This window comes from Eucyclogobius newberryi, unplaced genomic scaffold (genome assembly GCF_026437365.1).
Source record: "Eucyclogobius newberryi isolate DKJ021-1_F unplaced genomic scaffold, fEucNew1.0.hap1 SCAF_15, whole genome shotgun sequence".
NCBI classification, from domain to species: Eukaryota; Metazoa; Chordata; class Actinopteri; order Gobiiformes; family Gobiidae; genus Eucyclogobius; species Eucyclogobius newberryi.
Window position 1 is genome coordinate 37,454,951 of NW_027315779.1, and position 13,311 is coordinate 37,468,261.

General features: G+C 44.8%; 1 protein-coding gene across 1 annotated transcript in view; it reads right to left on the reverse strand.

Annotated features, from left to right (window-relative positions):
- Nucleotides 1-5,075: 5,075 nt before the first annotated feature.
- The window catches only part of LOC140361281 (ceramide synthase-like), an 86,183-nt gene continuing 77,947 nt past the window's right edge, over nt 5,076-13,311 (reverse strand). Inside the window, exon 5 of the mRNA XM_072447042.1 lies at nt 5,076-5,697. Coding sequence (XP_072303143.1) covers nt 5,407-5,697 — 291 coding nt within the window. The 3' untranslated portion in view covers nt 5,076-5,406. The remainder of the gene's footprint in view (nt 5,698-13,311) is intronic.

The window sequence follows — 13,311 nt, forward strand, 5'->3', positions numbered from 1 at the left end:
TCTATGACGTGTTTTAACATCTCTTTATATAATGCATTGGATTGTGATCATTAGATGCATTGTGTACTTGAAATATAATAGTTTGGGTCTTGACGCGAGTGCCCTTCATCGATAAACAGGAAACGACTGATGCTAACATGTGCTAGCTTTGTCGGCGCAACATCAGTGGAGAAATGATTCTTATCTGTTTGTATCTGCATTTTCTGTCTTATTTTGGCGTTGGCGTGTGTTCTGTGGTGTGAAGGTGAACGCTCGACACAACCTCTGACAGAAACATTTGTAACTATGCGCGCGGAAATGAGCGGGATTTCCAAGCAGCTAGCTCAGATTTCTTGGGTCGACACGGCGCGCAGACTATAGATACTGCCTCTTCCCCGCTGCCCTCAGCACGTCTCATTTCCCTGTGGAATTTACATGTGTGACGTATAATACAAGCTTTAAGGTGTTGCAGGAGCCAAAGCGAGCAGACCGCGTGGAAAGCTCAGGGGCCGCTCCGAAGCCATGGAAACAAGCCTCGGCGAGCATTAAGATAATTCCAACACAAACGCCTCATATTGGCCATTATTATGTTATTGGTTGCTAGAGTCACACACCAGACAATTAAAACTGTCCCACCCTCCAGGGCCCAACCCTAACCCTCCAGGGCCAAACCCTAACCCTCCAGGACCCAACCCTAACCCTCCAGGGCCCAACCCTAACCCTAACCCTCCAGGGCCAAACCCTAACCCTCCAGGACCCTAACCCTCCAGGGCCCAACCCTAACCCTCCAGGGCCCAACCCTAACCCTAACCCTCCAGGGCCCAACCCTAACCCTCCAGGGCCAAACCCTAACCCTCCAGGACCCTAACCCTCCAGGGCCCAACCCTAACCCTAACCCTCCAGGACCCTAACCCTCCAGGGCCCAAACCTAACCCTCCAGGGCCCAACCCTAACCCTCCAGGACCCTAACCCTCCAGGGCCCAACCCTAACCCTAACCCTCCAGGGCCCAACCCTAACCCTCCAGGGCCAAACCCTAACCCTCCAGGACCCTAACCCTCCAGGGCCCAACCCTAACCCTCCAGGGCCCAACCCTAACCCTCCAGGGCCCAACCCTAACCCTAACCCTCCAGGGCCCAACCCTAACCCTCCAGGGCCCAACCCTAACCCTCCAGGGCCCAACTCTAACCCTCCAGGGCCAAACCCTAACCCTCCAGGACCCTAACCCTCCAGGGCCCAACCCTAACCCTCCAGGGCCCAACCCTAACCCTCCAGGGCCCAACCCTAACCCTAACCCTCCAGGGCCCAACCCTAACCCTCCAGGGCCCAACCCTAACCCTCCAGGGCCAAACCCTAACCCTCCAGGACCCTAACCCTCCAGGGCCCAACTCTAACCCTCCAGGGCCAAACCCAAACCCTCCAGGACCCTAACCCTCCAGGGCCCAACCCTAACCCTCCAGGGCCCAACCCTAACCCTCCAGCGCCCAACCCTAACCCTCCAGGGCCCAACCCTAACCCTCCAGGGCCCAACCCTAACCCTCAGCATTACCCGTAAAGCCTGACCACAAAGCTCCCATGGAAGACAAGCTCAAAGTATTTGTGCAATTGTACGAAATTCACATGTAAATAGGTCGTTCAATCCAATAGGAAAAGTTTGATATTTTTGCATCTTCAGGCAACAAATGTGTGGGTCTTTATTTGAAGTATTATTCTCACTGTTTGCTTGTTCATTTGAGCATGCGTTTATGTTTTTTGACCACTAGATGTCGTTCTAAGACATGTTTCTGCATCAATCCTAAAGAACTAAAACAACACATTTTTTGTATGTTTGTGTGCACGTTTTTAAACTGGTGAATACATAATAACAAGCCATAAATGTTGCATAAAATGAAATAATTTAGAAGAATAAAACACTTCATTATTGGGTGTTGGTCACATTAAACGAGGGGTGAAGTTGGGTCCCGACCGAAATCAGACCAGCTGAAAAGCCTCTAGAACATTCCACGTGACAGAGGAACGTCACGGGCCAAACCTGCTCAAGCAAAATGTAGTAACGTGTCATGTAGTGAAGAAAAGCCCCGCCCCGTAACATTTCTGCTTCCAGAAGGGGAATGAGAGTAAAGCCGTACTTCTGGAACATTTTTCATGGAGTTTTCAAAGTACTGATACAGAGGCAAAAAAGTATTGAATTACCCTTTGAAAAATGAGTAATTCACTTGTTTTGATAAAGAATTGTGCAGATTTTTGGTCAAAGGAAGAGACTGAATCCATAAGTTAAAGCTGCGGCACCATTTTCTTTTGTATATTTAGTGTTTATCCAAAGAGTCTATTGTAAAAGCTGCACTTTGTGATGGAAATGAGACCTTTGCACGCTGCATCTAATAATGAAGTATTTTATGTCTCATCAACCAGGAAGTAAGAGCCTGTAGCAGCGCTCTGATTGGCTGTGCTTGGGTGCTTCGCCCCAGTTTCACTTCAAACACATCAGCAAATGAAAGCATGTGATTATTGTGAGCGCTCGGGACGGGGTTCACGGGGTACATGGGGTACACGGGGTTCACGGGGAGCATGGGGTTCACGGGGTACATGGGGTACACGGGGTACACGGGGGACATGGGGTTCACGGGGTACATGGGGTTCACGGGGGACATGGGGTACACGGGGTTCACGGGGAGCATGGGGTTCACGGGGTGCACGGGGTACATGGGGTTCACGGGGTACATGGGGTACACAGGGTACACGGGGGACATGGGGTTCACGGGGGACATGGGGTTCACGGGGTACATGGGGTTCACGGGGGACATGGGGTTCACGGGGTACATGGGGTTCACGGGGTACATGGGGTTCACGGGGGACATGGGGTTCACGGGGGACATGGGGTTCACGGGGTACACGGGGGACATGGGGTTCACGGGGTACATGGGGTACACGGGGAGCATGGGGTTCACGGGGTGCACGGGGTACATGGGGTTCACGGGGTACATGGGGTACACAGGGTACACGGGGGACATGGGGTTCACGGGGTACATGGGGTTCACGGGGGACATGGGGTTCACGGGGTACATGGGGTTCACGGGGTACATGGGGTTCACGGGGGACATGGGGTACACGGGGGACATGGGGTTCACGGGGGACATGGGGTTCACGGGGTACATGGGGTTCACGGGGGACATGGGGTTCACGGGGTACATGGGGTTCACGGGGTACATGGGGTTCACGGGGGACATGGGGTTCACGGGGGACATGGGGTTCACGGGGTACATGGGGTACACGGGGTTCACGGGGAGCATGGGGTTCACGGGGTGCACGGGGTACATGGGGTTCACGGGGTACATGGGGTACACAGGGTACACGGGGGACATGGGGTTCACGGGGGACATGGGGTTCACGGGGTACATGGGGTTCACGGGGGACATGGGGTTCACGGGGTACATGGGGTTCACGGGGTACATGGGGTTCACGGGGTACATGGGGTTCACGGGGGACATGGGGTTCACGGGGGACATGGGGTTCACGGGGTACATGGGGTTCACGGGGGACATGGGGTTCACGGGGGACATGGGGTTCACGGGGGACATGGGGTTCACGGGGTACATGGGGTTCACGGGGGACATGGGGTTCACGGGGTACATGGGGTTCACGGGGGACATGGGGTTCACGGGGTACATGGGGTTCACGGGGTGAAACCTGCTTCTGGGGGTGCAGTTCCCTCACAATCTCCAGGATCATACGATGATAAAAAAGATGCAACAAAAAAGTCAAATATGCAGTAAAAGTACAGATACTGCTCTCAAACCTTGTGAAGTGAAAGTATCCAGTATAAAATGTCCTTAAGTACAGTAACAGTACTTTCAAATGTGTACTTTGCTACTTTCCACCACTGCCATGACATAACCAGATGGCAAGCTCACAGCGGAGACACATGTCTTATGTCCCACATTAAGCCCCGCCCACTGCAGTGACTTCTGTCAAATGGACAAAAGAAACACATCCGAGCGTTCTGCTCAGTCTTCCACATGTGCCTGAAACGGTTGTCTAGGTGACAGAATTCAATGTTCTTTTACCATGTTGAAATGTTACGTGAAGGGGCTTTACAAAGTCATGCTTTTCTTTATTTAGACCTCTATTTTTAACCTTGTTTTGGTCTCGATTTAGTCTCGGCCATTTTTTAATTTTTTTTTTTTAAACACAAGTTATGTGAATTAAATCGATTCTATTTAAGTTTTAATTCAACTGAACTTATTGTATCATATCCAACCCATATTTGTCATATCATGCAGCCCAAATAAAAACCCTCTAAACTCCTGTCGTCATTGGCTCAGGGCGTCGTCTTTAACTTTAACACCATTAAAATCAAAACAATCATTCAACCAGGAACATCATAAGAGCCATTCATCCGTCTGTACACTTCTGATCATTAGTAGTTAGGAAGGCTAAGCTAGCACTGCTACAACTGGTAAAGAGTTCAATAAAAGGAGGTTTCCACAAGTTCAGAATAATAATATTTCTGGAAACCTTCATTACAGTAAAGTGAAAGATAAAGTCACATTAAAAAGGATATAAGTGACAGAACTGACCTGTTGAATCACAGCAAAAATAACATCTACACCAGTTAAAATGACATCAAATTATTTAATTTGTGTATTTGGACCATATGTAAATTTCTCATGCTGTTTTTGACTGGTCCCGCCCCTTTTTTTATTTCAAATTTACTGCCCAAAATAAGAACAAAATTGTCAATTGTAATTTTAATTCATGGTTTGTTATTCATTTCTTTTTTAAAATTGACTGCCAGTGGAGTATGACATTTGCAGCTATATATATTTATTTTTAAAGGATATTTTTTTTCCTCCACTTGCAGAAAATGTATGTAAAAATCTAAATAAATAAGAAAATAAAAATTGTCAAAATGATTCACATCTATATTGTTAATTGTAATTTTAATTCAGTTTGTTATTATTTACTTATTTCACATTTACAGCTAGTTGAGTTTGACATTTGCATCTTTATATATGTCTTTTTTAAGGATAATTTCTTCCCCCAACAAATTTATGTAAAAAAAAAATAGAATAAAAAATGAGTCAGAATTACTCAAATCTATACGTTTCATTGTAATTTTAACTCTTGTAGATACGATTTTTTGCGGTGTAAAATTCTAGCTTAACATTACGCACTCCGTATCCGACGTTCCTCTCGCCTGGGCCTTATAGAGCAAAGTGAATGTAGTGGAAAAAAATCAACCAAAATAAATATCAACTGTTTCAGCAGCTTATCGTCGCCAGGAGAGTCCAGTCTATTCATAATTCACAAAAAAACTAAAGAAAAAACCTCTCACGTCAGATATGTCTGTTTAAGATTCGCTAAGAGGCATTGACGTGTGCGGCGGCGACGCCCAGGGCCGCGGACGTCCTGAGAGGGCGAGCGCGGCGTCAGTTGTCTTTGGCGCCCCCTGGTGGTGCGCTCGCCCCTCGGCTGCGCTGGTACAGCCGGTAGCCTTTCCGACACAGCAGGATGAACCAGTAGAGCTGCGGCGCCAGGATGCAGCAGCTGCCCAGGTTGGTGGCGGCGGGCAGGTGGAAGGGCACGAGGTGGAGGGGCAGCCCGTGGTGGTGCCCGTAGCTCCAGTACATGAAGGGGAAGAGGGCGATGCGGCACAGGAAGAAGGTCAGGAGCACCATGCCACCGTTGGCTTTGTGGATCCAGCACTCCTGTAGGCCCAGCTGTGCAGAGAGAGAGCAACGGAGGGAGGGAGCAAGGGAGGGAGGGAGCAGGGGGCCGAGCAAGGGAGGGAGCGGGGGAGGAAGTGAGGGAGCAAAGGAAGGTGGGAGAGAGGGAGGGAGGGAGCGGGGGAGGAAGCGAGGGAGGGAGCGAGGGAGGGAGCAAGGGAGGGAGCGAGCGAGGGAGGGAACAGGGGAGGGAGCGAGCGAGGGAGGGAGGAAGTGAGGGAGCGAGCGAGGGAGTGAGCAGGGGAGGAAGCGAGGGAGGGAGCGAGGAGGGGAGCAAGGGGGGGAGGGAGGGGGAGCGTGGGAGGGAGATTTCCAACATATTTTACTCTTTCAGTTCCGGATGTTTCCAGTTTTTTGTCAAAGCATTTTACACTGTTATTCAGACCTTTTCTTTTTTAACAGACTAATGAGTTAATCCCAGATAAATAGATTATGGTCTTGTGTTGTTTGTTATTATCTCCCTTTCTCCATATTTTAAAATCTATATATCAGCACAAGCAAATATGGGTTATTGATATCCAACACTCGGAGCGCGATATGATTATGAATGTCACGGTATGACATTCATAATCATGTGACAATGTGACAAAAAGCCCAAGATTAAAAAATAGGTTCTTTACATTTAGGTGTTAATTTTGCTTCTAAAATGTAATTAATCCAATAATGGTGACATCCCCAGATACGATGGATAACTAACACATCCATGTTCAAAATATCCTTCATATCAGAAAACAATTCAACAGCTCAACTTTATGAAACTTTTTTGTATCAATATTTTGTGCAGATGATGGTGATGATGGTGACGATGGTGATAATAGTGATGATGGTGACGATGGTGATAATAGTGATGATAGTGACGATGGTGATAATAGTGACGATAGTGATGATGGTGATGATGGTGATGATGGTGACGATAGTGATGATAGTGATGATTAGTGATGATGGTGATGATGGTGATGATAGTGATAATAGTGATGATGGTGACGATGGTGATGATGGTGATAATAGTGATGATAGTGATGATGGTGATGATGGTGATGATAGTGATGATGGTGATGATGATGGTGATGATGGTGATAATAGTGATAATAGTGATGATGGTGACGATGGTGATGATGGTGATAATAGTGATGATAGTGATAATAGTGATGATGGTGATGATGGTGACGATGGTGATGATAGTGATGATGGTGATAATAGTGATGATGGTGATAATAGTGATAATAGTGATGATGGTGACGATGGTGATGATGGTGATAATAGTGATGATAGTGATAATAGTGATGATGGTGATGATGGTGACGATGGTGATAATAGTGATGATGGTGACGATGGTGATGATGGTGATAATAGTGATGATAGTGACGATGGTGACGATGGTGATAATAGTGATGATAGTGATGATGGTGATAATAGTGATGATAGTGACGATGGTGACGATGGTGATGATGGTGACGATAGTGATGATTAGTGATGATGGTGATGATAGTGATGATGGTGATGATGGTGATGATAGTGATAATAGTGATGATGGTGACGATGGTGATAATAGTGATGATAGTGACGATGGTGATGATGGTGATGATGGTGACGATAGTGATGATTAGTGATGATGGTGATGATAGTGATGATGGTGATGATAGTGATAATAGTGACGATGGTGATAATAGTGATGATAGTGATGATGGTGATAATAGTGATGATGGTGATGATAGTGATAATAGTGATGATGGTGATGATAGTGATGATAGTGACGATGGTGATGATAGTGATGATGGTGACGATAGTGATGATTAGTGATGATGGTGATGATAGTGATGATGGTGATGATAGTGATGATGGTGATAATAGTGTTGATAGTGATAATAGTGATGATGGTGATGATGGTGACGATGGTGATAATAGTGATGATAGTGACGATGGTGATGATGGTGATAATAGTGATGATGGTGATAGTGATGATGGTGATAATAGTGATGATGGTGACGATGGTGATAATAGTGACGATAGTGATGATGGTGATAATAGTGATGATAGTGATGATGGTGATGATAGTGACGATGGTGATAATAGTGATGATAGTGACGATGGTGACGATGGTGACGATAGTGATGATGGTGATGATGGTGATGATAGTGATAATAGTGATGATGGTGACGATGGTGATAATAGTGATGATAGTGATGATGGTGATGATGGTGATAATAGTGATGATGGTGATGATAGTGATAATAGTGATGATGGTGACGATGGTGATGATGGTGATAAGAGTGATGATAGTGATGATGGTGACGATGGTGATGATAGTGATGATGGTGATAATAGTGATGATGGTGATAATAGTGATAATAGTGATGATGGTGACGATGGTGATGATGGTGATAATAGTGATGATGGTGATGATAGTGATGATGGTGATAATAGTGATGATGGTGACGATGGTGATGATGGTGATAATAGTGATGATGGTGATAGTGATGATGGTGATAATAGTGATGATGGTGACGATGGTGATAATAGTGACGATAGTGATGATGGTGATAATAGTGATGATAGTGATGATGGTGATGATAGTGATGATGGTGATAATAGTGATGATGGTGACGGTGGTGATAATAGTGATGATGGTGACGATGGTGATGATGGTGATAATAGTGATGATGGTGATGATAGTGATGATGGTGATAATAGTGATGATGGTGACGATGGTGATAATAGTGATGATAGTGATGATGGTGACGATGGTGATGATAGTGATGATGGTGATAATAGTGATAATGGTGATGATGGTGATAATAGTGATAATAGTGATGATGGTGACGATGGTGATGATGGTGATAATAGTGATGATAGTGATGATGGTGATGATAGTGATGATGGTGATGATGGTGATGATGGTGATAATAGTGATGATGGTGATGATAGTGATGATGGTGATAATAGTGATGATGGTGACGATGGTGATAATAGTGATGATAGTGATGATGGTGACGATGGTGATGATAGTGATGATGGTGATAATAGTGATGATGGTGATAATAGTGATGATGGTGACGATGGTGATAATAGTGATGATGGTGATGATGGTGATAATAGTGATGATGGTGACGATGGTGATGGTGATAAGAGTGATGATGGTGATAGTGATGATGGTGATAATAGTGATGATGGTGACGATGGTGATAATAGTGATGATGATGATGGTGATAATAGTGATGATGGTGATGATGGTGATAATAGTGATAATAGTGATGATGGTGACGATGGTGATGATGGTGATAATAGTGATGATGGTGATGATAGTGATGATGGTGATGATGGTGATAATAGTGATGATGGTGATGATAGTGATAATAGTGATGATGGTGACGATGGTGATGGTGATAAGAGTGATGATGGTGATAGTGATGATGGTGATAATAGTGATGATGGTGACGATGGTGATAATAGTGACGATAGTGATGATGGTGATAATAGTGATGATAGTGATGATGGTGATGATAGTGATGATGGTGATAATAGTGATGATGGTGACGATGGTGATAATAGTGATGATGGTGACGATGGTGATAATAGTGATGATGGTGACGATGGTGATGATGGTGATAATAGTGATGATGGTGATGATAGTGATGATAGTGATGATGGTGACGATGGTGATAATAGTGATGATGGTGATAATAGTGATGATGGTGATAATAGTGATAATAGTGATGATGGTGACGATGGTGATGATGGTGATAATAGTGATGATAGTGATGATAGTGATGATGGTGATAATAGTGATGATGGTGACGATGGTGATAATAGTGATGATGGTGATGATGGTGATAATAGTGATGATGGTGATGATAGTGATAATAGTGATGATGGTGACGATGGTGATGATGGTGATAATAGTGATAATAGTGATGATGGTGATGATGGTGATAATAGTGATGATGGTGATAATAGTGATGATGGTGACGATGGTGATGATGGTGATAATAGTGATGATGGTGATGATAGTGATGATGGTGATAATAGTGATGATGGTGACGATGGTGATAATAGTGATGATGGTGATAATAGTGATGATGGTGATGATAGTGATAATAGTGATGATGGTGACGATGGTGATAATAGTGATAATAGTGATGATGGTGACGATGGTGATACTAGTGATGATGGTGATAATAGTGATGATGGTGACGATGGTGATAATAGTGACGGTAGTGATAATGGTGACGATAGTGATAATAGTGATGATAGTGATAATAGTGATGACGGTGACAATATTGATAATATTGATAATAGTGACAATAGTGATGATAGTGATAATAGTGACCCTAACCCAGCCTTTAGCTCAGTTAGCCTTTAGCTCAGTTAGCCTTTAGCTCAGACGCCAGTTACACACAAATAAACATGTAAAATAAAACACGTTTAACTATCACCCTCTGGATTATTTGTGGGCTGATACTAACGGCTAATGTTAGAGTTTAACGCGTTAAGAGTACAAGCACTTTTTTTAGAGTAATGAGGAATGTACCACGTTAGTTTTGTGCACAAATGTAATCTAGTACTCCCCAAGCTACTTTTTCAACTCAGTAATGCGTTGGTTTTGGTCTCATCTCCTCACCACAAACCCAGAGCTCGGCGTGTTGTGGATCATTTGAGGAACTCTAGGGTCAGTCCTGTGTGTTTCTCCTATTGCCCTTAGCATTAGCCATTAGCATCAGCCCTTAGCATTAGCTGCCGTGTTGGGTAGTGTTAATTTTAAAAGTAACTCCTTACGTTACCTCGTTACTGCTCTGGAAAACTAGCGTGTTATGTTACTGCTCGACCACCGCACGCTAAACTAATCTTTTATGATGACCACATTACAATGCCACACAATAAGCACGTGTCGGCCTCAAGCAATGACAAACATCGCTCAAACAAAATGAGTGAATTAGCAAGAGCACACTTGTTTTAGCACAAAATATGAATTATTAGTGTGAGGACAAGACTCCCAGTCACTAGTTGTGCAGTGCACATGCTCACAACACACCGAGCTCTGGGATTGTGGTGAGGAGATGAGACCAAAACCAACACATTAGTGATTTGAAAAAGTAACTTGGGGTGTACTAGATTACATTTGTGCACAAAACTAACGTGGTACATTCCTCGTTACTCTAAAAACTTAATTTGAGTGATCTAACACCCTCTCCCCTCCTTCATCTAGCCATAACTACTATATACAAGGGAAGTACAATATCACAAACTTTATATATTCGCCTCAACAATAACTTATTTTGAACAGAAAAAGCTCATTTAGAAAACAAACTTTAATATTAGATAAGAACATTTCAAGAAACGAATATTCAAAAAAAATCGAAGCCAGATGTCGTGTGAAATTAAAACATAAATGGACAAATCAAGTGATGCAAAGTGACAGTTGAATCCAGGCCCTTCCTTCAGCTGACACTAGATGGCAGCAAAACCTTGTTCCTGTCGCACTTCAAGGCTCGACTCAGAACACTAAGATTATAAGATTCTACGCTTGTTTCAAGATGAAATGTGCTCGTGTCACTGGACGACCCATGGGCAGTTTGTGTCCTCTTTGGGTAAGTCCTGTGTTAGAACAAGCTGTTTACACCGTTTGGTGGGACGAGTCACAACTAAGACTAAATTCTGACGAAATTACAAATAGAACAAATTTGTAAAAATTGGTTTGATTCACAATTTGGCAGAAAGAATCTATGCTTTGACAGAAGAATTAGAAGAACAAATGAAAATGGAAGGTAAGGAAGGTTTTTCATAAGTTACAACATTTTAAGTGTACTTTATTTAATTTGAGATGTTTAGCTTGCTTTATGTTCAAAGTTTTTCAGAAAATTAAGAATATTATAATTTATTTCGACCCTTAATCTTAACCTTTAACCTGAAGCTCAGAGTTCGTCCTGGAGCAGAAATGACAGACAAGCTCCTTCTTGTTTTATTCTACATCGTTTCAAATTAATGATTGTTTCTGCCACACCGCAGGACACGCTTGGATTACAGCATTCAACTTATTTTTACATTTAAAGAGAGAGATTAAGGTGTAGTTTTAGTAAAGACTTTACATTTATCTTTCTGCAAACATCTTTATTAACTGTCTCATAAAGTCACACTGTTTTCATTCTAAAACTATGTGTGATTTCTAGAAGACACTTTTGTGCACTGTTATACACACATTATTTATAAAGTCATTTAAAGTGGAGGTCAAGCACTCATAAAACTCATTTTCTTTGATTCTTGTGGTATAATTATGTCACTCTTCCTCAAGTTTGTGATAGGATTTATGAAATGGAACCTTCTGAAAGACAAAATAAACTTTTGGACACTAGATTGAACTAAAAAATACTTAATTTTGCTTCTGAAATTATTATTATTTGGTTCTTACGACTACATTGTGACCTGAAATGATCACAATGATCAAAGAACAGAATAATCTTGACATCTCTGCTCATAAATAAAGTTTTTCATGACTAGTGCGGTTTACAGTGAGCTAAATGAAACATAATGACAGTTTAACACTAAATACCTACAAAAGGACAGTGAGTGCAGGTCTGTTTGTGCCCGTCCCCTGACCCGTCCAGCGCCCTCTCAGATGTCTGGCCTGACTGGACTGACTGGACCTGAAGGTGCTTAGTGGCTCTTTCCCTGCGCTCGTCTGCGTGGAGTGGTGCAGTGTTTTTCTGCTGAGGCGGTGCAGGGCTCCGGCTCCGGCTCCGGCTCCGGACCACAGCTCTTATCAGACGCTAATGAGGAGGCGCTGTGTGTCTTCACGACCCGCCGCTGATGGGCAGGAGCGCGGTGGAAGTACAGTGTGTGGCTAGTGTTACATTTACTCGCAGCATTAGCAAACATTACAACTGTAGAGAGAGCGGGGCCCGGATCATGTTACTGGGACAACAGAGCAGGACGCTAATGCACTTTAACTTCACAACGTCCATCACTGCCTCTGAGATCGACCCTCACGCCTCTTCGATCGACCCTCACGCCTCTGCGATCGACCCTCATTGCCCCTGCGATCGACCCTCACGCCTCTGCAATCGACCCTCACTGCCTCTGCAATCGACGCTCACTGCCTCTGAGATCGATGCTCACTGCCTCTGAGATCGACCCTCACTGCCTCTGCGATCGACCCTCACTTCCTCTGCGATCGACCCTCACTGCCTCTGCGATCGACCCTCACGCCTTTGCGATCGACCCTCACTGCCTCTGCGATCGACCCTCATGCCTCTGCGATCGACCCTCACTGCCTCTGCGATCGACCCTCACGCCTTTGCGATCGACCCTCATGCCTCTGCGATCGACCCTCACTGCCTCTGCGAACGACCCTCACGCCTTTTCGATCGACCCTCACGGCCTCTGCGATCGACCCTCACGCCTCTGCGATCGACCCTCACTTCCTCTGCGATCGACCCTCACGGCCTCTGCGATCGACCCTCATGCCTCTGCGATCGACCCTCACTGTCTCTGCGATCGACCCTCAGGCCTCTGCGATCGACCCTCACGCCTCTGCGATCGACCCTCGCGGCCTCTGCGATCGACCCTCACGCCTTTGCGATCGACCCTCACGCCTCTGCGATCGACTCTCACTGC